Source organism: Rhamphochromis longiceps, linkage group LG19 (genome assembly GCF_057381845.1).
Source record: "Rhamphochromis longiceps isolate RC_006_pf linkage group LG19, R_longiceps_female_GT1.1, whole genome shotgun sequence".
In the NCBI taxonomy this organism is placed as follows: Eukaryota; Metazoa; Chordata; class Actinopteri; order Cichliformes; family Cichlidae; genus Rhamphochromis; species Rhamphochromis longiceps.
Window position 1 is genome coordinate 5,232,872 of NC_140575.1, and position 22,315 is coordinate 5,255,186.

Consider the following 22,315-nt stretch of genomic DNA (forward strand, 5'->3'; position numbering starts at 1 on the left):
CTGTCACATTTCAATAAGGATTCACAGCAAATTTCTAACTGCAGAGTATGGATCAAGTGGTTATTTTGTTCTGGTCAAAAGGATGACAATGCTGTGGCAGAAAGTACTTAATTTCTAATATTATTATTATTTCTGTTATTTTTCATTTGTTTTAGAAGACGTCTCCTACAAAATGTAAACTCTGTTTAATGTTTCATAATTTGTCATTAAAAAGATTGCAGAACTGTGCTTAAACAGCAAAGGTGTTCACTTGTATCAGATATGTAAAAATCCATGACTTAATTTATTCTGTGGTACAAAGTCACTGAGCAGAGCACTTCACCAAAATCAAAACAAACTGCCATGAATAAATACATTAAAAGGAGGCAGTCTGTTGTCTCATTCAGCTGAACATCTGCCTTCATCATAAATTATTGAAATGTTTTAACAAGCTTAATAAATAAAAACACATCTGATATAAAATAAAATAAAAACCCTGAAAACAACAGTGCGTCTAAATAACAAATTTTTACCTCTGTAGCTTATAGTTGTTCATCTGGATGTAGCGTTTTCAGTGGGAGAAAGATAAGACAAACCTTTATTAGTCCCACACATGGGAAATTTTTTGGTCACGGCAGAAAGAACAAGTTGAAGAGAAGTAAAAGTTAAGAAAAACACATTAGAACAGGACAAGAAAAAAAAATAGAATAACATACTATACAACAAGAATAAAATACTTTATTATGGTAGGAAAAATTGCACTTGGTAATACTGCACATCAGGGAGACAGTTACAATTGTGTATGGGATGTGTGTGTGTGTGTGTGTGTCTGTCTGCACATGTGTGGTCATCTGCAAAGACCATGTTGTAGAGTTTGATAACAGTTGGAAGGAAAGACCGGAGACTCTCCGTCCCACATAGCGGGTGCCGCAGCCTGCCACTGAAGGAGCTGCTCAGTGCTGTGAGGGTCTCCTGCATGAGGTGGGAGATGTTGTCCAACAGGGATCACAGCTTGGCCACCATTCTCCTGTCACTCACCACCTCCAATGGGTCCAGAGGGCATCCTAGAACAGAGCTGGCCCTCTGCTGGGGACGGGAAGAGAATGAACAGGCTGATCCAGAGATGCTGCCGCCCAGCAGATCATACTGTAAAAGATGACCACCACAGAGTTCTAGAAGGTCTTCAGGACTGGGCCCTTCACTCCAAAAGATCTGAGTCTTTCCCCAACTCTCTGTGAATGGTACTTATGGCCATGTATCAATTGTCATTAATTAATTAAGTAATAACCTGGTGAGACTGAAGAAGTCACTTGGATAAGTGATGAAACGTTTCTCAAGACATTAAGACCTTAAAGTATTAGCTACTGATAGTTACAATTGAAACTTAGTGGGGGTTTTAATGCACAAAACCTAAAAAGGAAATTTTTAGGTAGTTGCCCAAATTCACATAGCAGGAGGTTCTTTAAAGATGAGTTAAAGACACACTTGTCTAAAGACGATTTTGTAGTTTTATGTTTATGTATGCAGGAAGTAATGTTTAATGCTCTAAAATATGAAGAAATGCGTGACTCCAGAGACAGTGAGTTGGAACTGTTGAGCTTTATTAGTAGCGCTTAGTATGAGGAACAGAAATTACGGTGAAGACAGAAAATATTTAGTCCATTAACAGAACAGAGCAGATAAAACAAAGTGGAATAAAGATATCGGCAATGAGAGAGGGAGATTCACATGTTGTCAGTGTCCGTGTCACTTTTGGCCAAGTTGGGAGAGCTGTGAAAATGAAGACCACAACAGGTTTTTAAATAGACACAATGAAACGTCTATGGGCTTATTGGCTTATCCCCTCACTGGTGCTGTGTGGTTCCTCACCTGTTTGATGAACTGAGACGCATTGAAGAGCTCACTGCAGCCATAAACAATCTTCTTCCCCTGCTTAGACTGGAAATACAGAAAAATAAAATGACGTTTGCTACTGAACCTATTATTGCAGGGAGAAAGTAACACTTCCACACAAATACTGTTGTTTTTACCAATCTACATGTATTTAACACCTTTGGTGTTAGCTGGTTGTTCGGTGGTAATGTTGCCTCACAAGAATAGAGGTTTTTGGGTTCAAAGCACAGTAGGGCCCCTCTGTTTGGAATAGGTATATTCACCCTGTGCTTGCGTGGTTTTTCCGTGGGAGCTACGGTCTCTCCTACCATCAAAATCACTAGGTTAATGCTGCCTATATCAGGAGGTATTCAAAGCTTTCACTTACTGGTAAAAATAAAGCTCTGAACTTTGCAAATAACAAAAATGATATAAAGAGTCTGCATGCCATTTTGTTATGTTAGTGTTAGTATGTGTTGTAAGTTTGGTCCAACAAACTTTGAATATTAGTATCGCAGTTATGACTTGCTCATGTTGGTCACTTTATTTCACACTGTAAACTGTAAAGCTGCTTCGTTGGTCATTTTAAACCACTTCAAAGTCCCTTTAAATCTCAACTGTAAATTTTAGACTGTTATTAACCCTTTTTTACTCCAAAGTGTACATTTACTCCCCTTACCTCAGTCTCAAAGTATATATATATATATATATATATATATATATATATATATATATATATATATATATATATATATATATATATATATATTTATTCTTACTCTTCCTATATTTATTTTTGTTCTTTTGCACTGACTGGAACTGCAGCCTCGTCGTCTCGTCTCTCTATATACTGTACTGTATATAGCAGAAATGATAATAAAGTTTACTTTGACTTTGAGTACATTTTCCCGACTTCTATTTTATATAATGTGACAGTGTTTTCACTGAAGGACCTAAATTGTTTTAGTGTCATTAAACTTTAAGAGTTTTAGTTTGATATTTAACCCATCCCATGTGAAACTACATTGTATTCATCTAAAGAGACATCAGACTAAAATATGGAAAAGAACTTTGAAATGTACTACCGTACCTTGGTGTAGTCCACCAGATTCTGGTACTCGATATAGTTTCCTCCACCCACTACGAAGACGATGGCCTGAAACAGCAGGAGGTAAAAAAATCAAGCTTATATCAGAGGATATGTTGAAGGTGATGGACAGAAAGACTGCAAATGATTAAAAAAAGCTGCTGAAGTGATTTTACAGAATGAATTTCAAGTATAAACACTGCCAAAGACAAAAGTTTTATGAACTGAAAGAGGTAGACGCCTCTAATTGTATGCAGGAAATCAAGTTTTATTCCAATATTCAGGATTTGTAATTATTTACTTCATTACTATACTTATGTATGCATTTAATTTCAGATATGTTTTTACTTGTTCAAGAAATCAATTTTGTGATATTGTATCTTATTTTTTCACATCTATAATTACTTACTATAATAATAGTAATGTAATTACTAGTCCCACAGTTACTGTTTTATGATCTACCACAGACTTGCTCGCATAACTGTTGTTTTACATGTGATTGTGTGGTGACGGGATTAATAAAAGTCCAAATCAAATTCAATCTCATAAAAAAATTCCAGATTTGAAACTCTGCAACTTTCATCACAGCTAAGAAACAGTTAACTGTGCGTTATGAGAGAATCATGTGCGGCAACAGAAATTCCTGTCTGTCTTGTGTTTCCTTTCAACTTTTGTTTATCCTGGAAATAACCTGAACTGAATCTCATCAGTCAAACTTTGGTCCAGATACACAAATTCACCTCCTGAAACGGGTTCTTGTTCCTGGGGATGGAGCTGAAAGAGAAGGAAAGGATGATGAGACATCTTCGAGTGTATTTTACCCACCGAGAAGATGAGCTCTGCCAAGCTACAGATGAGATTTTGGATTTGTTTTCATACCTTTCACTGCCTCGCAGCATCTTTGGGTCAAAGTATCGATAATCATCTGTTTCCTTAAGGATCAGATAGAAAATTTTTTTTAGTCAGACGTACTACACATGACACACTTGTACTCAACAGCCACAAAAATAAACCCTAAATAATGTAGATGGTAGAGGGATATGTAGATTGGTTTGGCTTTTCTGATATTATTAGATGAAGAAGAGCCTCCGATTTGTAACTTAAAAAACAAAACAAAAAACCTGCTGGTGTCAAAATGTAAAACAACAACAACAACAAACAAACAAAAACAGAGTTAACCAAATTGAAAGCACGACAAAGGCAAAAGATTTATTTCACAGGTTGACCTGGTTGTGTTGTCTCTCAGCTCCAAGGACTAAACACAGACAGAATGACACAGCACTGTGTCTTTTGGCTTACTGTCACATGACCTAGATGCAGGTGGGTACAGGTTTAGTTCAAAGTAGTATTTGTACTGGAGAAGGATCGTTTTTGTCAGTGATGTAAAAGCCCAAGCAGACCATGAAAAACAAAGACGAGTCAGATTTATCATCTTCATATTTTCCTCATTTTAATGACACAAAGCTCTGCAAATTGTACGTCTCCCACTCCATCCTAAATTAATTACAGGAAATCTCAGTTCTTATGCAGACACTCAAAAACAGCACAACCTATTTATTAGCTCAAACTTAAAAAGTATTTCCTTAACTGCTTTGAGCCGGTGTCTACAATGGCACCAGTAGTTTTTGAGGTCAAAATTAAAACTTGTGCCAGAGCACCTCACAAACGCAGAAAAACAAAGTTAAACTGTGATTTTCTAAAAGTCGTTGGAGACTTTAAAGGCTTTCAGTTTGTCCACATCAAGAGAAAATCGTACAAAAACCTCCACTGTGAACAGCAACATGGTTTTATTACGTGGCTTTATCTGATTAATGTTAGTATTAGTATTAATATTTTATCTAACTAAAAAATGAGTAATAACCTCTATAAACTTCTCCACCATTTTGCTATACTTTAACTAAAACATAACCTCGAAATGCAACAGTTTTACACTGAGGACAATCTGATAGAGGGAGAATGTGCTCCGTTTCTTTTATCTTCATCCCAGACTTCCATCCCCGCTCCACCCTTTCCCTTTTTATTCACAACAACAGGACCTTTGTTGGTAGTCTGTAACTCCAGACGCTGAGAAACCTGCAGGGGGTGTGTGTGTGTTCACTTGCAAGTCTGTCACTACAAGGACCGGTTTAAGCTTTGAGCAGAGACATTTGGGACTTAACTTCAAAAGGAATTTTTGAAAGTTCAGAGTTTGTTTTAGGGTTCACGTTAGATTCAGGTTTTGCTTTGCATGCATATTTGTGCGCATGGTCAAAATGAATACATGGGCTGAGAGTCAGAAACTGCACTTTCAGTTCAATGTGATAAAGTGTGTTTGCTAGTTCACGTGGGTTCAAACGTGAGTAATAGAATATGTACTTTCCTTCCTCTCACACATGGACCACAGCAGTTAATATGAAGCTAATGTAATTTGTGGCATGTGTGTTGGAGCTGTCAATCACAGCTGAAGTGACACAAAAACGTGTCTTTCTTCTGAGTTTCCTCTCACCAATTAAGTTATGTTGAGGCCTACAGATATGTAGGTCTTTCAGAGGAACCTTTCATATTTTCTTTAGCAGAGAAGTTCTACATGTAATATAGAGTACTCTGCAGTTTTGTATTCACACTATACGTACATGGTAAGCTGCTTTTATATCATGTGTCTTTCTGTCGGTCAACTTTACACTTATATTGTATATTAAAGTTCCATTTGAGTAACTTTTCTTTCACATCAAGAGAAAACAACTTAAAATGATTCACGTAAAAATGTGGCTTTTTGGAAAACTTTTCCCAATCTGTACCGCAGAAGTGGACACCAGAGACACATCAGTGGGACTAGAATCCCCCCCCTCTTAATACTCGTATTAAGTGTTTCTATAAAAGGGCTTGGGCTTTTCCCGCTTTTCACAACACTTCCTATATTTTTAACTAATATTGGAAATATGTTTTTTAAATCATGAACAAAAACAAAACTCACAGGATGAGACTTCATCTCCATCAGGTTGTCCAGGATACGGGTAACCGGAAGGTTCTGGAAAAAAAAGAAAAAGAAACAACTTTTAACCTCCTAGGACCTGGCGTCCACATATGTGAACATCACATTTTGGGTTATTTAGACTAAAATATTCAATTTTGCTCTACATGGGCCTGATATCCACTTACGAGGACATTATACTGCTACTCTTCTATCAAAATTTTAAACGAATATCCTCATATGTGGCTCTTATTTTTCTTAAAAAAAATAAAAAAAATAAGGTAAAAGAAAAAAAATCTGCTAATTCTTTGTTTTTACATTCATCGGGCCCCAATCAGCCCAAATATCAGAGAGAAATGAAAAACGCACGTTGTGGAAGAGTTCGGGTCTTAGGAGGTTAAACATAACAAAGAATAATGAATCTCTTACAATAAATTCATTTACTTTTTATGATATTTCATAAGAATCATGAGTTTGTGTTTAGGTTGGACTTTTTTTCTTTTTAGATATTTGGTAAGTAGCTATTTTGGAAAACTGGAGTTGCAAGTGAAGAAAAAAAAACAAAAAACAAGAATAACTTCAAATATCTTCCCTAACAGAGCATCAAAAGATGCATTCAAATCTACTCTCACTGTTAATAATGTTCTGGCAGCGAAGCAGAACAGGTGACTTCAGCGGGTCCAATTTCAGTATGAAGAAAACAGACGCCACCCTCCCAGTGTGTACGTGTGTGTGTGTGTGATGATTATAAATGACTTTCTTGTCTGTGCCAGTTTTAGTCTGAAACACCCTGTCATCGTCATCGTGCTCATCCATATTCCTGTTGTCTAGGAATGAGAACGTCGTCACATTGTGTGCACTTGATTTAATATTCTGCCAGATGCAAGCAGACGGAGGATGGTGCTTTTGTGCAAAGGCTGTTAAATGCAATGTGCAGATGCAGTTCAAAATTATCTCGTATATATAAATATATATATCTAAATATAAAAATGGGAATGCTGGAGAAGATGTGGATCAGAAGAGCCACATCATTATCATATCTTTTGGGACTGCCCTAACTTAAAAAATTACTGGCTGGGAATTCATAAAACTTTGTGTGAGGTTTTTAAGATAAAATTTGACATCAATTTTGTAAATTTGTACTTGGGCTTGGTTGCTGGCTCGGTCCGGGGAGGGGACACAAAACTCTTACAAGCGCTATTAGCGGCCAGCAAAAAATCAATAACCAGAAAGTGGTTAAATCCAATCCGCCAACACTTGAGGAGTGGTTTAATGTGATTTTCTAAATATTTAAAATGGAAAAATTGACATTCTTTTTAAAAATTCTAAAAGACAAATTCTACAAAATATGGAATAAATGGATTAGCTTTGTGTCCCCCATCCGCCCTAAATTTAGGTAAGACCAGCCCTGAATTGGTGTATCTCCCATGTATCGTACAATGTCAGGTTGACCCTCAACTTCATAATATGTACCTAATGTAGTCTTTGTAAATAAGTTAAACATGCTGCATTATGTAACACACTGTCAAGCCAACGAGTTAATTTTATTTTTTTGCTATCAGAATGTAAAACAAAAGGACTAAGAAAAAGGTTTTTTCTTCTTTTTTTGACTAAATAAAGTCAATGCACTTTATTGTAACAAGTCCTTTTTTTTTCTTAAATAAAAATATAATTTAAAAAAAAGAAAATGATCTCGTTTTCAGGTGAAAACATATGCCAAGGAAGTTTCCCAAGTGTTACATGGACAAACATGAACAAAAATGTGAGAAAAGGAAAAAAACAGAAAAAGAAGGAAAAGTGCTGTTGATTACAGCCCTGTCCCTCCAACCTAGCACTTTATTAACTACAATTAAATAAAAAAAATCTTCAGATAATCTTCATATAAATGAGAAAAAATGTGATCTCTGTGACATTTGGGACTATTTTTAAACTAAAATGATTCTTCTTTTTCTTCTTACAAACGAATGCCATTTCTGAGGTGCTAAAAGGTCCTCAAAAACTCTGACACGTGTCACATGTATGAGCATGAGTGATGTAAAACAGCTTTCAAAGTTTCCATAAATACAGCACATTATAATAAATATGTGTAGCTCTGATGATGTAAATATGCAGCAGTTGTGTGGCAGGCTTTAAATGTAGTTTTATCACTTTAATTTGAAGGCTGTAAGGCATCTTTGGTCAGATAAGACTGGGTACTGTTCAGGTTGATGAACTGGACTTTAGACAAGTTCTTAATTACTTTTCTTGTGTTGATTTTGGTAAGAGTAGTTCATTGTTTCAGCTGGTTTTCTGGAATTGAAATGGTAACAGAAGGAGTTTTACTCACATGCTGTTTGAGCACCAGGTTTTTCACACCCTCCATGACAAACTGGGAGCCAGTATTCATCACTCTGGAGAACAGTCTGTGGGGATGGAGTTGGGGGGGTGGGGGTGGTAAGGAGAAATAGATGAAGAAAAGCCAGGACGGGAGGAGAGACAGGATGGAGGAAAGCAAGAGGCGGAGGGCAGGAGGACAGGGTTAGGCTGGTAGTCTAAGAAACTCTAAAGTAAAGGAGAGAGTGGGATGTCCCTGACTTTTTGATTCAAAAAGTCAGTTTACAAAAATAGAGTAATAAAAAACATGACCACAGCCTACACTCAGGAAAACAAACTTTCAGGATTTGTGTTACACTGTGATATCACAATTACACAGCCAAGCACCTAATTAGTCCCACCTGGATCCACCCCCTACTCTACCTCTACTATAGCAAAATCATAACTGCTGTCACACTATGGTACCAGTGTGCCTGCTATCACCATCAACCTTGGTTGTATGCCTACACACAGAGAACCACTTTCTTAGAGGGCTACGAATATAGACGTATATACACAGAGTGAAAAGGTATGACCCACTATTTTATTGTCTCATTTTTCACTAGTGTATCTAATGGCAGAGGCAGGAAAGGAACAGCTCACTACATGAATGAAGCACACACAGCAGCCATTCCTTTGGAGCTTAAATTTGGACATATTAGACTTCAATAACACACGGAAATAGGGTGTAATATGTGACTAACAATAACAGTAGGAGAGTAATCATAGTAGGCTCCAGTTATATTTCACAGCCATTGAGAGGCAATTAAGGCACAGTAATATGTTGTTTCTAAACAGTTTCTAAAGCTGCTAAATCTCAGTGGAAAAACCTTACAAAATTAATACATAAAGCTGGTCCAGCTGTTTAATTCACTGCTGATTACTCAATGAAAAGAATGTTTAAATTGTCATATAACATCATTTTAGACTTGTCATCTCACTTATTAGTTCATAATTCTAAAACTATGTTAAAAAGGTACAAACTAATAATATTATTTACTTACCCCATAGGTTTGACTCCACTGTTGCCATAATTGGCTGGTGTGGCAGCCATTTTGGTAAAGGCCCTTGAAAGCATGAGAAGAAACCAGAAAGACTTAAGCATACTGACGAATTAGTCAATACCGTGTAAATTAAATGATTTTTAGATAAAGCCTTGATGGAAATTTTGAGTTCAGCATTTATTACAAAATCTGTTGACCATTGGAGGGTCAAAATATGTGGAGTTAAATGATGCTGCTGGGAAAAAACACAACTTACTTCCATTGTTTAATGTAGTTTAGAGGTGAAAGGTCACAGACTGCATCCAACAAAGCCTTCTTATACTGCTCCAAATCAGACTGAAACACAAAAACAAAATCCCACAGTCATCTAATGTTAACACATAAAGACGCCTAAGGCTAGAAAATAGGTGGAAAATAACAACAACAATAATAATAACAGAAAATAATAATAAAATAATAAAAGGTTAAATAATGGGGGGAAAAAAATCAATCGCACAAACCTTCCTCAGCATAAGAGATGTTTCCTAATAGTGCCACCAACATGTAATCAAGATGTTCTTACATCATTGAATAAAGAGTGACTGTTTATATTCAATAAAAAGCTAAACAGACACTGTGAGTATTTTGAAATAGGTGCAGTGTCAGCTTTGCGACTAAAAGGTACTGGCAAAAGTTCTGGGAGGAGAACATTTAAGGAAATAATATAATTATGATTTGAAGCACATAAGTTTGCAGCACACAAATTAACACAAATTGTTTTGAATATTGCAAAACGTACATCTTATTTGCACTTGATGTGATTGTGATAGGTGCTGTTGGGAGTGTTTATTTATTTAGAATTGAGAGGGAGATGCTGTCAAAACAAGTGTGTAACTGACACTGACAAAATGATCAAAGCTGTAGATCGCGTTCCAAAACTTGGCTGTGTCTTGTAACTCTTCATTGAGTCATCACCCTGAATGTTTAGAGTTGAGCACCAAATATATTTGGTCTACAGCAACACTTATATTCATGAAAGAGAGAACTTACATGAACAAGAAAGTCAAGACACTTTTTGCAGCGAATGACTGGTTTGTAGTGTTTTAGATTTTTAGTCCCATTTCTATACAAAAATCTCTGCGTCTTATCTCTCAGCAGTGTGCACACAGTGCTATTATATGCAATACAAGGCAATACTGTATACAAGGATTTCAGGTTTGTGTGCATAAACCCTATGTTCCACCTGACCTGTCAGAATGAACAGCTATCTCAACTATTCTACCGCACACAGTCCCAAACAATTTCTAGCAGAAAAGTTTGCAAATATACGAAAAACATTGATTCTCAATATATTAAAGATTGCTCTTACACTGTATTATGTATATAATGTTACTAACTCCCTTATCAGGTCTGCTCATTTTTGACCCCCAAATTTACTTTCAGCACATATTTGTGATTGCAACATCAAGCTAATTTTCACACACTTAGTAAATCTTACTGTACCATGGCAGAATATTACACCAGCAGTGTCAAACATAGGTTTGCTGAACTGTGGCAATCCAACCCACTGGAGTTTGTTTTACACTATAAAAATGACAGAGGAACGAGGCATAATCTTTTGACTTTTACTTTATTTTGCACCAGAAACCAATACTTTTCACTTTAAGTGACCAACTGGTCATTATCGTAAGCCTTCTTCTAGAACTGTATGAACAAGTTTCTTTGACTTATGAGTGTGAATGTATAAAAAACTTTAACTGAAATAAATATTTTTCTTAGGACTTCTCAAAAGGTCCACCACCTGTTTCATTCATTAAATACAAAAGGTGTTTTCTTAGGTTATCCAACAGTCCAATCCATTCAAGATCAAATTGCAATGTATGTGGCCCATGAACTAAAATGAGTTTGTCAGCCAAGGCATATCATAATAGGAATGATTGAATTTTGTGCACCAATTTAATTTTGGATAAGCTGGTGCCATTCACAATAGAGCAGAGTAGGTTAATGGAAGAGGAGTGCTCTGTGATGTGTTTTTGTCTGAAAAAAGTCTTAGTTATTGTCAGTTATCACTGATGTACATGTGGGATTTATTTAGCCTGCACTCTTGACTGAAACAAAAATAAATGAAACATCACTTAAGCCACCCCATGTCAAATATTTCATTATGCATTAATCATAACACAGAATTTAGCTGTTCAGAGTCCTGCCAAGTAAAGTAAGACATTAGTGTATATAGTTCAGTTTACTTCAGTGTGAAAGAATATGATGCAGTGTGGATCGTCCACACATAGCTTACTCTGATGAGCAGCTCGTGGAAGCCACCCAGGCATTATTAAAGTGCCAAACCATGTTAGAGGGCGCACAAAAGTGTGCCTGATTGTTTTTGTAGCTATCTGATATTTATCTAATCCACACTAATGAAAATCCAGCAGCAGTCGCAGAAACCTTAAAGCAAATAGAAGAGAGTAAGGAAAAGGGTGAGAGCGAGGTCTGTGAGATATAAAACAGGAGGTAGAGGAAAGAGAGCAAGAGACAAAAAGACATGGACAGAAGGCCAAGAGTTGGTCACAGAGGGAGAGGGATGACCGGAGATGACAGGAAGGAAGAGGGGAAAGAGTGAAAGAGGGGGTGGAGGAGAGGGGGCTGAGAGGGTACTCCCAATGGGGAACATCTCTCAGCTGGATGAAAGATGAAAGCAAGAGTGAGGCTCACATTTTGGCAGAGGGGCGAGCAGTCACACCATCTCACAGCAGAGGAAATGGAGGATGACACTCTGAGAATCACAGAGCTCAAAGTGGAGATCTTAAACAACCATCAAACAGTCTCCTTTCTGTTGTTCACATTTGGGAAACTTTTCGCCGAAAAAGACGATTCAACAGACAACTCCAGACATGGTCTCCTTCACAAACCTGACCAATCACTCCTTGAAATGGGAATGTCTTAGAATTATACTATACTGCATTATCCACAACATACTGGTACATATCATCTCAACAATAAGAATTATACTGGTCCAAACTACTAAAAATGCCAAGAATAACACAGTTTGAGAGACAATATACAGTATTTTTACACTAAAAAGTTTGAATCCCAATAAACTATACCATAGCTCAGCATGGTGTGCAGTGTGTCCTTAAGAAATACAAGTGCCAGGCCTAAAAAAACTATCTAGAGCAGACGAACAGTATCTGAAAGTCATGTCTTTAAGAACTGAGACCTGACGGTCACATTTAGCGTCGTCAACAGCCTCATTAATTGCCACCCTTTCATCAGGTGGAATGGTCAGTTGGAAATGTTTACATATTGCCCAACGTTACTACACAAATGACAAAAAAAGACTGCCTGAGAGAATTCTGACTGTGTAAAGAATAAAGGTTTCTTCCCAAATATCGACTTTCAAGCAAAATACAAAGAAATGAAGGGTTGCTCAAGAGTTTTGCTTTATACTCTTCATAGCTGAATCAATGGGCTACTTTCAGTCATTGTGCAAAGGTACTGTTTATAAGGCTGGGGATACCTGCATTCAGCTGAGAGTGAAAAAGTCACTTGGATGAGTTCTCCCACTGAAAACGCTACGTCCAGATGAACAGAATCAAGCTTTTGGGATTTACTTACCTGGATGATTAAGCATGCATCAAGAAAGCCAAATCAGTAATGTGACCTCCCCCAGTGTACTTTAAACTTATCAGGCATTGCGGAAAATGGGATGCTTTCATAAAACAACATCCAAGGGTTGTAAGAAAAAGAAAAAAACATTTCTGTCATCTGGAAATGGTTGTGACGGACAAGATGTGAATAAAAGATCCATTGTTCAAGAATCCAGTGGAGGGAAAATAGGTGTGGATGAGAACAAACAGTGAAGAGAAAAACAAAACAAAACATAACTGAACTTACTCTTGATGCCACTTGAGGCTGGCTCTCCAAATATTCCTATCTTAAAATTGATTTTTGGCTAGGCTTAAAGTTAGGGGCAATGGGACGCTTCAATTGACAGGTAGCTCTTGGTGTCTTCTAATCTAACCAAGTCAGTTTTTTTCTGAGAGAAACTTTGGTTCAGCCATTTGTCAGTGGCTCATAATGAAATGATAAATACGGTACAGCCAAAAAGATGTTTCTCATACAGCACATCCAAAATGTGGCTATCGATCAATATCCTTTGGTTCTGAGAACACAAGAGCGCAACCTACTTCAAGCCATCTGCACAAACCATTTCTATTATTTGCCAAACCACAGCTGGTGTTGCAAGTCTCCTCTGTGCCATTTTTTTGAGCGATGATCTAGAGCACTGTCATCTAAGATGACAAATTAAATTCTGTTTGGTTCAGAAGTCTGAAACAAGATGCTGAGACTTGGCCGGGTTAGCTTCCACTTCAAAACATGGAAGAGACAGTGAGATCACTACGGAAGGAGTTTTATTTAATCAGTGAACTTATAATAGAGTGTTTAACTGAGAGAATAAATCTAGTTAATCTCTTGTTCAATCATAATTGTGATCCTATAAAATAACGCCTACCATTTTTAAAAGTGCCTTTTTGCATAATGAGTAGTCTTATAATTTTTTTTAGTATTTGCTAGCTTTGAATAGAATAGAATAGCCATAATGTGTACAACCCATAACAGAATATTATTTTGGCTTGTACACTGGCAAAAAGTCAAGACAGTTGACTCGCTTCTTTGCGAAACAGTTACCCATTACAGAACATTCATTGGATTTTTGCAGTGGCAGTACCACACTACATTTCCTTATGAACAAACATGAAAATTTCGTTATGATCTCACGTGTTAAAAATACTTTGTAATGTCATGTTATTTGTATATGCTGCATTCTATTAACACATCTCTCTCAGAGAAAGGTATTAAGAGCTGAAGTCAAATAGTGGAAACCATCACAGAGAAATAAGCTACTATACCGGCTTTTGATATTCTTGTCTTTCTTTTTCCGAAGTGCAAATTTCACAGCCTCATCAACATTGTATTCCCAAAAGGGCAAAAACGTAAACATCTAGGCAAATTTTAAGGAGCCAGAAAAGATTCTTATTTCCATCTCGATTTTATTTAGGGGTTCTCCTACAGTATCAGTAAAGTACAGTTGGTATCGTTCACCATTTATCTCATAGTGGCACTTCTTGCAGTTCATTACGTGTTTATGAGAAGGTATTTTTAAAATTCCCAATTTCCTTTGCAGAAATATGCGTTTACAATTAAGGCTGCCACTCTGTTCTGAGACCTCCCTGCTCTTCCAAGTGCATATGGACAGCCAGATGTAGTGAGAGTAGCAAAAACAATATCTCTGCCTCTGACAAGTACAGATCAGACAGTGACAAATCAAGAAACAGCATTCAAGACAAATCTGGAATGTCTAGCAATTAGAGGGAAACCAAAACAATTTAAAAGAAGGATCATGTATGAGATTTGGATGTGTAGAAAAGTATAAGCTGATTTGTGCTAGCACTGAATTTGCTGGAATTTTGACTAATCTTGACTTTAATTTTATGTAAAATCTAGTAGATAGTTTAGAATAGCCCATTATTGTTATTGCACATGTACAGGGTGGGCCATTTATATGGATGCACCGTAATAGTACGTTAGTTTATGTGAGGGGGCAAAGGCCTCAAGATGGGTGGTGACCATGGTGGCCATTTAGAAGTCGGCCATCTTGGATACAACTTTTGTTTTTTCAATAGGAAGAGGGCCATGTGACACATCAAACTTATTGGTAATGTCACAAGAAAAACAATGGTGTGCTTGGTTTCAACGTAACTTTATTCTTTCATGAGTTATTTACAAGTTTCTCTTTGTTCACAGCCATTGACATGTCGAAGAGGTTAACACGTGAGGAGCGGATTGAAATTGTGTTGATATCTGGTGAACGCAGTAACCGGGTCATTGCAGCAGATTTCAATGCAAGACACCCTACGAGACCACCCATCTCCCATGCTACAGTTAGCAAACTGCTTGCTAAGTTTCGTGAAACTGGTTCAGTGTTGGATTTGCCAAAATGTGGACGAAGAAAACTTTCACTAATGAAGAAACATCAATGGCTGTCCTAGCTTCATTCAGCAAGAGTCCACAGCGTAGCACTCGCCGCATGTCACTGGAGACTGGCATTAGTCAAACATCCCTTCGGCGGATATTAGCTACTCACAAATGGCACCCTTACAAACTCCAGCTACTGCAGCATCTCAACGAGGATGACCCAGATCGGCGCACAGAATTTGCAGAATGGGCAAAACAAAAATTGGAACAGGACCCTCGGTTCACGCAGAAGATTTTGTTCAGTGATGAGGCAAACTTTTATGTGAACGGTGAAGTTAACAAACAAAACCACCGCTATTGGTCTGACACTAACCCACATTGGATGGATCCCTCCAAGACTGTTGGAACAACAAAAGTGATGGTTTGGTGTGGTATATGGGGTGCAACGATAGTGGGTCCATTCGTCATCAATGGAAACCTCAAGGCCACTGGATATTTGAAATTGCTACATGATGATGTGTTTCCCTCTTTATGCACTGAAGCTGGCACGTTCCCTGAGTTTTTCCAGCAAGATGGTGCACCACCACATTATGGGTGCCAGGTCCGAGCATTCCTAGATGAACAGTTTCCTGGAAAGTGGATTGGTCGTCGTGGGCCAGTTGAATGGCCTCCAAGGTCTCCCGATCTGACCCCTTAAGACTTTTATCTTTGGGGTCATCTGAAGGCAATTGTCTATGGTGTGAAGATACGAGATGTGCAGCACCTGAAACTACGGATACTGGACGCCTGTGCTGGCATTTCTCCTGCGGTGTTGCTATCAGTGTGTGAAGAGTGGGGGAAGAGGGTTGCATTGACAATCCAACACAATGGGCAGCACATTGAACACATTTTATAAGTGGTCAGAAACTTGTAAATAACTCATGAAAGAATAAAGTTACGTTGAAACCAAGCACACCATTGTTTTTCTTGTGACATTACCAATAAGTTTGATGTGTCACATGGCCCTCTTCCTATTGAAAAAACAAAAGTTGTATCCAAGATGGCCGACTTCTAAATGGCCCCCATGGTCACCACCCATCTTGAGGAGTTTGCCCCCTCACATACACTAATGTGCCACAAACAGGACTTTAATATCACCAACCATTCCCATTTTATTACGGTGTATGCATATAAATGGCCCACCCTGTAGAACAAAATTTTAGGTGCTCTACACTAAATATGCCTGAAAAAACAAACAAACAAAGAAACAGGAAGAACATATACAAAATAAGAGAGAGGCACACAATAGAAAAGGATCTGTAACAATGGTATGAAGGCTCCAAAAGCCAACTGTAAATCTAGTAAGAAACAGAATTTCTTCACTTAAAACTGTGTTGAAGACTGAAAATGTTTCTCAATTAACTCAAACAATTTTTGATTTCCTTGCTCAGTTTATTTCTGCATATTTTGGACTTTTAGCATTAAATACTCTTTTTGAGTTTACTCCAGCCTTTTGTGTCTCTGCAGCAACAACAATACAGCACATTATGCCTGTTAAATATTCTGCTCATTACCTGCTTACTGTTGGTAACAATGGTATAAATCACAAGCTAGATATAAACATATTTCTATATATGCTCAATTAATGTGTGTTCATGTTTGAAATATGCTGAAATAGAAAACGTATGTGGTTAAATTAATTACTTTTACATACCTTTAGTCCATTCTTAATATGGGTATTAGACTTTCTCAAAGTATATATAAAAAATAAGTTAAAGAAAAATATTTCTATTATCCAAAAATGTATTTTGAAAGCGCCTTCCCATCTGTGCTTTTAAAACTTCTTCTGAGATGTGAGTCTAATATCTCAAGTCAAGCTTAAATGTGGAATAAAGATCAACTACTGCATAATTTCTCTTTTTGCTATTTTAGAAACTTAAAAACACACACACGCACGCACACACACACAGCTGCTGACACTGTTGGGGATTTATTCAAAATTGAAGGTACACTGAACCAGCATGGCTACCACAGCATCCTGCAGCATCTTGCCATCCGAACCGGTTTGTGTTTAGTTGGAACATCATTTATTTTTCAACAGGACAATGACAGCAAACACACCGCCAGGCTTTGTAAAGGCTATTTGACCAAGAGGAGAGTGATGAGCGCTGCAACAGTTGGCCTGGCCTCCACAGTCACCTGACCTAAACCCAATGGAGATGGTTTGGGATGAGATGGACCGCAGAATAAGATGCTCAGCATCTCTGGAAAATCCTTCAAGACGTTTGGAAAACCATTTTAGGTGACTACCTCATGAAGCTCATCGAGAGAATGCCAAGAGTGTGCAAAGGATGGCTATTTTGAAGAATCTAAAATATAAAACCTGTTTTGAGTTATTTCACACTTTTGTGTTTACTACATAATCCCGCATGTGTTCGTTTATATTTTTGATGCCTTCCGTGAGAATCTACACTGTAAAAGTAAAGGAAAATGAAATGGGAAGGTGTGTCCAAACCTTTGACTGATAGCGTATAAATTGTGTCAATAAATATATTTAAATAAATCTTCTTTATAAATCTTTTTTTTATTATTATTATTATTATTATTATTATTATTATTATTATTATCATCATCATCATCATCATCATCTATGATCTTAACGAAATCTTAAATAAAGGCAATCATACCATACTGTTGCCAAAGTGTATCCAGTGTTTTCTTTGTTTTCTTTGTATTGTTTTAGGCTCTTTACCTTAAAATATAAAGTGCCTGCAGGCAACTGTTGTTGTGATTTGGCTCTATATAAATAAAACTGATTTGAATGATCCTGATCTAGTCAAGCATTAAGCATTTGCATCTGAACTGAATTCTCTTCTACAGCTGCATCAGGAAAGTTAAGGTTAACGCTTCTGTAAAGCGAGCACTTTTTCACACCAAACAGATGGATGAATAGCCAACCCTGAGTGTGTTCTTCTGTTGCTGTAGGCTCATCCCTGCTGAGATGTTTATGTTCCTGTTGCCAACTCGGTTATCTTAATAAACCACTACAAGAATAATTGAGATGTTTTGCAGGAAAGATTTGGGGACTTCATGTTGATCATGACTTTGGTACCTTCAAAATGGTCTGTTGACATTTACCAGAATAGAAGTTTGGATTTCTGTTCTGGTAAAAGTTTGGATGGTTTTTGGTGAATAAAAAATAGACCAGAGTAGGGCTGGAGAGAAAAATGTTTTAGACATTGGAAAATATTTAGACTCTGGAAACCAGAGGCCGTTTTTCTCATTGACACTATTAGTTAGACTTGGTGTGCTGGCAAAAAACAAAAACACATTTGCCAATTCACTGAATGTTCCTACAATAAATATGGAAGGAGCTTTTCTAAATCATTTTTCACCTTTAAGATGTTCAAAATACGTATGAGAAAAGTTGGTGTTTGATGACACTTGATTTTCTACCTCACAACATTTAAGCTGCTTTCAAAGCAGCAAGCACTCCAGCGGGTGGTGAAAGAAGCTGGCAGAATTATTGGAACAAGTCTGCCAGAGATCAGTAATATCTTCCCCACTCGCTGTCTGAGGAGGGTGCACAGTATCCTGCGGGGCCAACATCACCCTGCGCGCCACCTTTTCCATCTGCTGCCCTCAGGGAGAAGGTACAGGTCTATACAGGCCAGAACATCCAGACTGGCCAACAGCCTGTATCCACAGGCTGTGAGGCTCCTGAACTCTCTGCCCCCCTCTCACGGACAATAACCATATCCAACTTCTTAATAGCAATGAACTGGTCTGCATTGGTGCATCATATCTTTATTCTCTTCCCCCTCCTGCCCCCCCCCTCTTTCTTAAATAGATAACTATCATATCTGATATCATATCTCACAGTACAATAATATTGAATGGGTTGCATTGTTGTATTTTGTCATGTTTCTCAGGTCTTTGTCTGAATTTCTACGAACATTATTGCTAAGGATTGTCTTATTGCATTGGAGTCACACTGGGTTAAATATGTACACTTGGGTTTTAAGGGGTATTTATTATTTTCTTCTTTTTTTTGGGTTGTATGGAAGCCCCAAACGCAATTTCATTGTTCTTGACAATGACAATAAATAAATACTAAATACTAAACATGAACTGCAGCTGTTTTCTAGTTATTGCCTGACTGGAGGTTCATGTCAGAGCACAAATGTCAGATAAAGTTGTTTCAGACAAACAGTCTTTAAACTTCTAACCCCTGAGCACAAAGTCCTTGGGAGGCCTACTGACATACTTGTGAGAATAAAGGAGGTGATTACGTGGCGAGTGAGTCGCTGTTGTGCGCTGTCTCCTGAATAAACGATCCTCACTTAAACCACTCAAACGATTTCCAGAAATGAGAATACATCTGTCTGTTCCCACTCTGCATCAATCAAGTTCTTGTAATTCTCTCCGTGTTCAGTCTTGTAATGGCAATTGAAATTGTAATCCTTACAGAAGTCTGCTCTCCACAGTTTATGCATGTGGCTTTACCTCTTCCTTCAGTAAATAAATATTTGGGCGTCTATGTATGTTAATGGCTCTATATTCATCTTTCAGTCCTATCAAATTCATATCATCTAATTGACGTTATAACACATTTATAACAAAGCTGCTTCACTTGCACACAAGTACGTATGCAAATAAAAACAAAAAGAAATACCAGCCACCTTTAAAATGAAAGAACACACACTGAAATGGGACAAGCTGCATGACGTTACACCTGAATCCTAATTTTCCGCTAACCTCATTCAGGCAAGAACAAATAGGCCAGACGTGGCCCACAGGCCACACAACACTCAGGTCTAATCTACTTTAAATAACTTGGTTTTCTGACCTTTACAGCGGCACGTTTTACACCCCCCCTTTCCCAACCTTTTAATACTACTAAAGTGTTTACCCTGACATTTTATGAATTAGTGTCGGTGGGTGTGTTACCTCTGAAGGAGCCTGCTGTGCAGTGATGTAGTAGATGAGGAAAAGTCTCATTTTGTCTTCTGGAGTGCCAGCTGACAAACACACACGTTTACACACAGCTTATTCAGTTTATTCTGTCTCTGTAATACATGCTTGCTGAATATAAACAAATACAATTAAAACAACATTTAAAATAACCCTGCAGTTACAGATTTTGCACTTATCCCAGTATGGTATATGATAATTAAGTACCTGCATGTGAGTGTGTTTATGTGTGTGTGTTTGTGTGTGTACCATCTGGGTCACTGATGATGTCCAAAAGGGATTTGTCTAAAGTTGACTTGCTCATCAGTTTCTCTTCAAATTCAAAGTAAACATCCAATTTCCGACTCTGAGGACACAAAGAGCATAAAATCAGTACAACAAACACTATATTCACACTCTGTATTGTATTTTCAGTGCACTGGTACTGCTGTAAACCATCCAGTAAACACTTCTTATCTTTATACATATTAGTGCACTGTTTTGTAATGGTAACATGTTTCCAATGCTAGCAGGCCTAGCCTGTAAAGTGAAGTAACTGTAATTTGAGGAGAAACTTCAGTGATACTGGGTCCACCTAACAAGCAACCCGTATTACAAAGGGTGGATGACTTTTAGCAAAGGTATGATGTCACTGTACTTTATGTTTGACTTTTAATGGAGAATAGATTATGTTCAAGATAACAAGAAACACAAATACTCCATCTTCTGACTATTCACCATTCCTATATGATCCAGCAGAGGTTCTCAAATTTCTAGAGCCCTTTGTTTTTAAATATTATCTAAAAGAACACTTTTCCTTGCTTCATTATATTCTTGCTAGTAACTAACTTGCTAGTGATTGGTTAGCTCCAGTAATTGACCCAGCCACGTCTGCAATCTGTCATCTGGTGACAACAGTGCCCCCATTTGTTTAAACAAGCCAAGCAATCAGTTTTTCAACTCAACTGAACTGTCAACCTTCAACTCCAATGTAATATTAGAGTTTTATAAACTCATTTTATAGTACATAGTCTTTGGGTGTGTGGCACTTAAATTGAACCTCAGTTTCTGGAAACTACTGTATACCTTGATGTGGTCAAGCACTGCTGTGGCAACATTGGTGTGCAGATCAATCAGTCTTTTCTTTTCCAACAGCTCTGGCAGAGAGCTGCAGAAGGTACAAAAAATGTCAAAAACAAGACAAATAAAACTCAGTCTGCATTTTATTACCTATCATATGGTCAAAACTCTTATTGTACCCAAGTCTGTAAAGAATTTGCAACTACAAGGCTGTTTTAGACAGTGTGACACACACACACACACACACACACACACACACACACACACACACACACACACACACACACACACGCACGCACACACACGCGCACACACACGCAGCTTTATTTTATGGAAATCTCACAAACCAAAACTTAAATCAGATGTTCCCTGCATCAGTACTCATCTGTCCTCTTAAGTTCATGGAAATAATTTCTTTGTTGTTGAGAAACAGACTGACGCAAAACCAAAGACATTCAGTGAAAGGGGTTAAATAAAAAGCTCTGTGTTCACTTTTGAACCATTTAACCATAATTTCACCTCATTCACTGAGTGCATGACTCAGGGACAACCTGCACTGTGGTGTAAACTTTTCTTCCACTCAGAACTATGGAGCCAGTATGACGATGATTTTTTTTTTAGGCCATAAAATATCAGCCTGTCTGTCTGAGCAATAAAACACTGGGACACCTTAAACCCAAAGAACCATTGTAAATACACATATTTTTTGTTTCGTTTTTATGATGAGGAACGTCATTCATGTAAGGTTTATATTTGAAAGGGCTGATTTTAAAATGACCTATGCTTGTTTTGATGCAGTTCAGAGGGAGAGTCGTTTTGCATACATTGTGTATATACAGTGGGGCAAAAAAGTATTTAGTCAGCCACCGATTGTGCAAGTTCCCCCACTTAAAATGATGACAGAGGTCAGTAATTTGCACCAGAGGTACACTTCAACTGTGAGAGACAGAATGTGAAAAAAAAATCCATGAATCCACATGGTAGGATTTGTAAAGAATTTATTCGTAAATTAGGGTGGAAAATAAGTATTTGGTCACCACAAACAAGGAAAGTCTCTGGCTCTCACAGACCTGTAACGTCTTCTGTAAGAAGCTTTTCTGTCCC

At 37.6% G+C, this 22,315-nt stretch overlaps 1 protein-coding gene across 1 annotated transcript in view; it reads right to left on the reverse strand.

Moving 5' to 3' along the window:
• Positions 1-1,563: 1,563 nt before the first annotated feature.
• scfd1 (sec1 family domain containing 1) overlaps positions 1,564-22,315 on the reverse strand; it is a 37,774-nt gene continuing 17,022 nt past the window's right edge. The window contains exons 14-25 of the mRNA XM_085391073.1: positions 21,218-21,299; positions 20,402-20,498; positions 20,129-20,199; positions 9,501-9,580; positions 9,245-9,307; positions 8,215-8,290; positions 5,892-5,945; positions 3,818-3,870; positions 3,679-3,712; positions 2,942-3,007; positions 1,849-1,917; positions 1,564-1,749 (exon numbers count right to left, since the gene is read on the reverse strand). Coding sequence (XP_085247199.1) covers positions 1,726-1,749; positions 1,849-1,917; positions 2,942-3,007; positions 3,679-3,712; positions 3,818-3,870; positions 5,892-5,945; positions 8,215-8,290; positions 9,245-9,307; positions 9,501-9,580; positions 20,129-20,199; positions 20,402-20,498; positions 21,218-21,299 — 769 coding nt within the window. The 3' untranslated portion in view covers positions 1,564-1,725. The remainder of the gene's footprint in view (positions 1,750-1,848; positions 1,918-2,941; positions 3,008-3,678; positions 3,713-3,817; positions 3,871-5,891; positions 5,946-8,214; positions 8,291-9,244; positions 9,308-9,500; positions 9,581-20,128; positions 20,200-20,401; positions 20,499-21,217; positions 21,300-22,315) is intronic.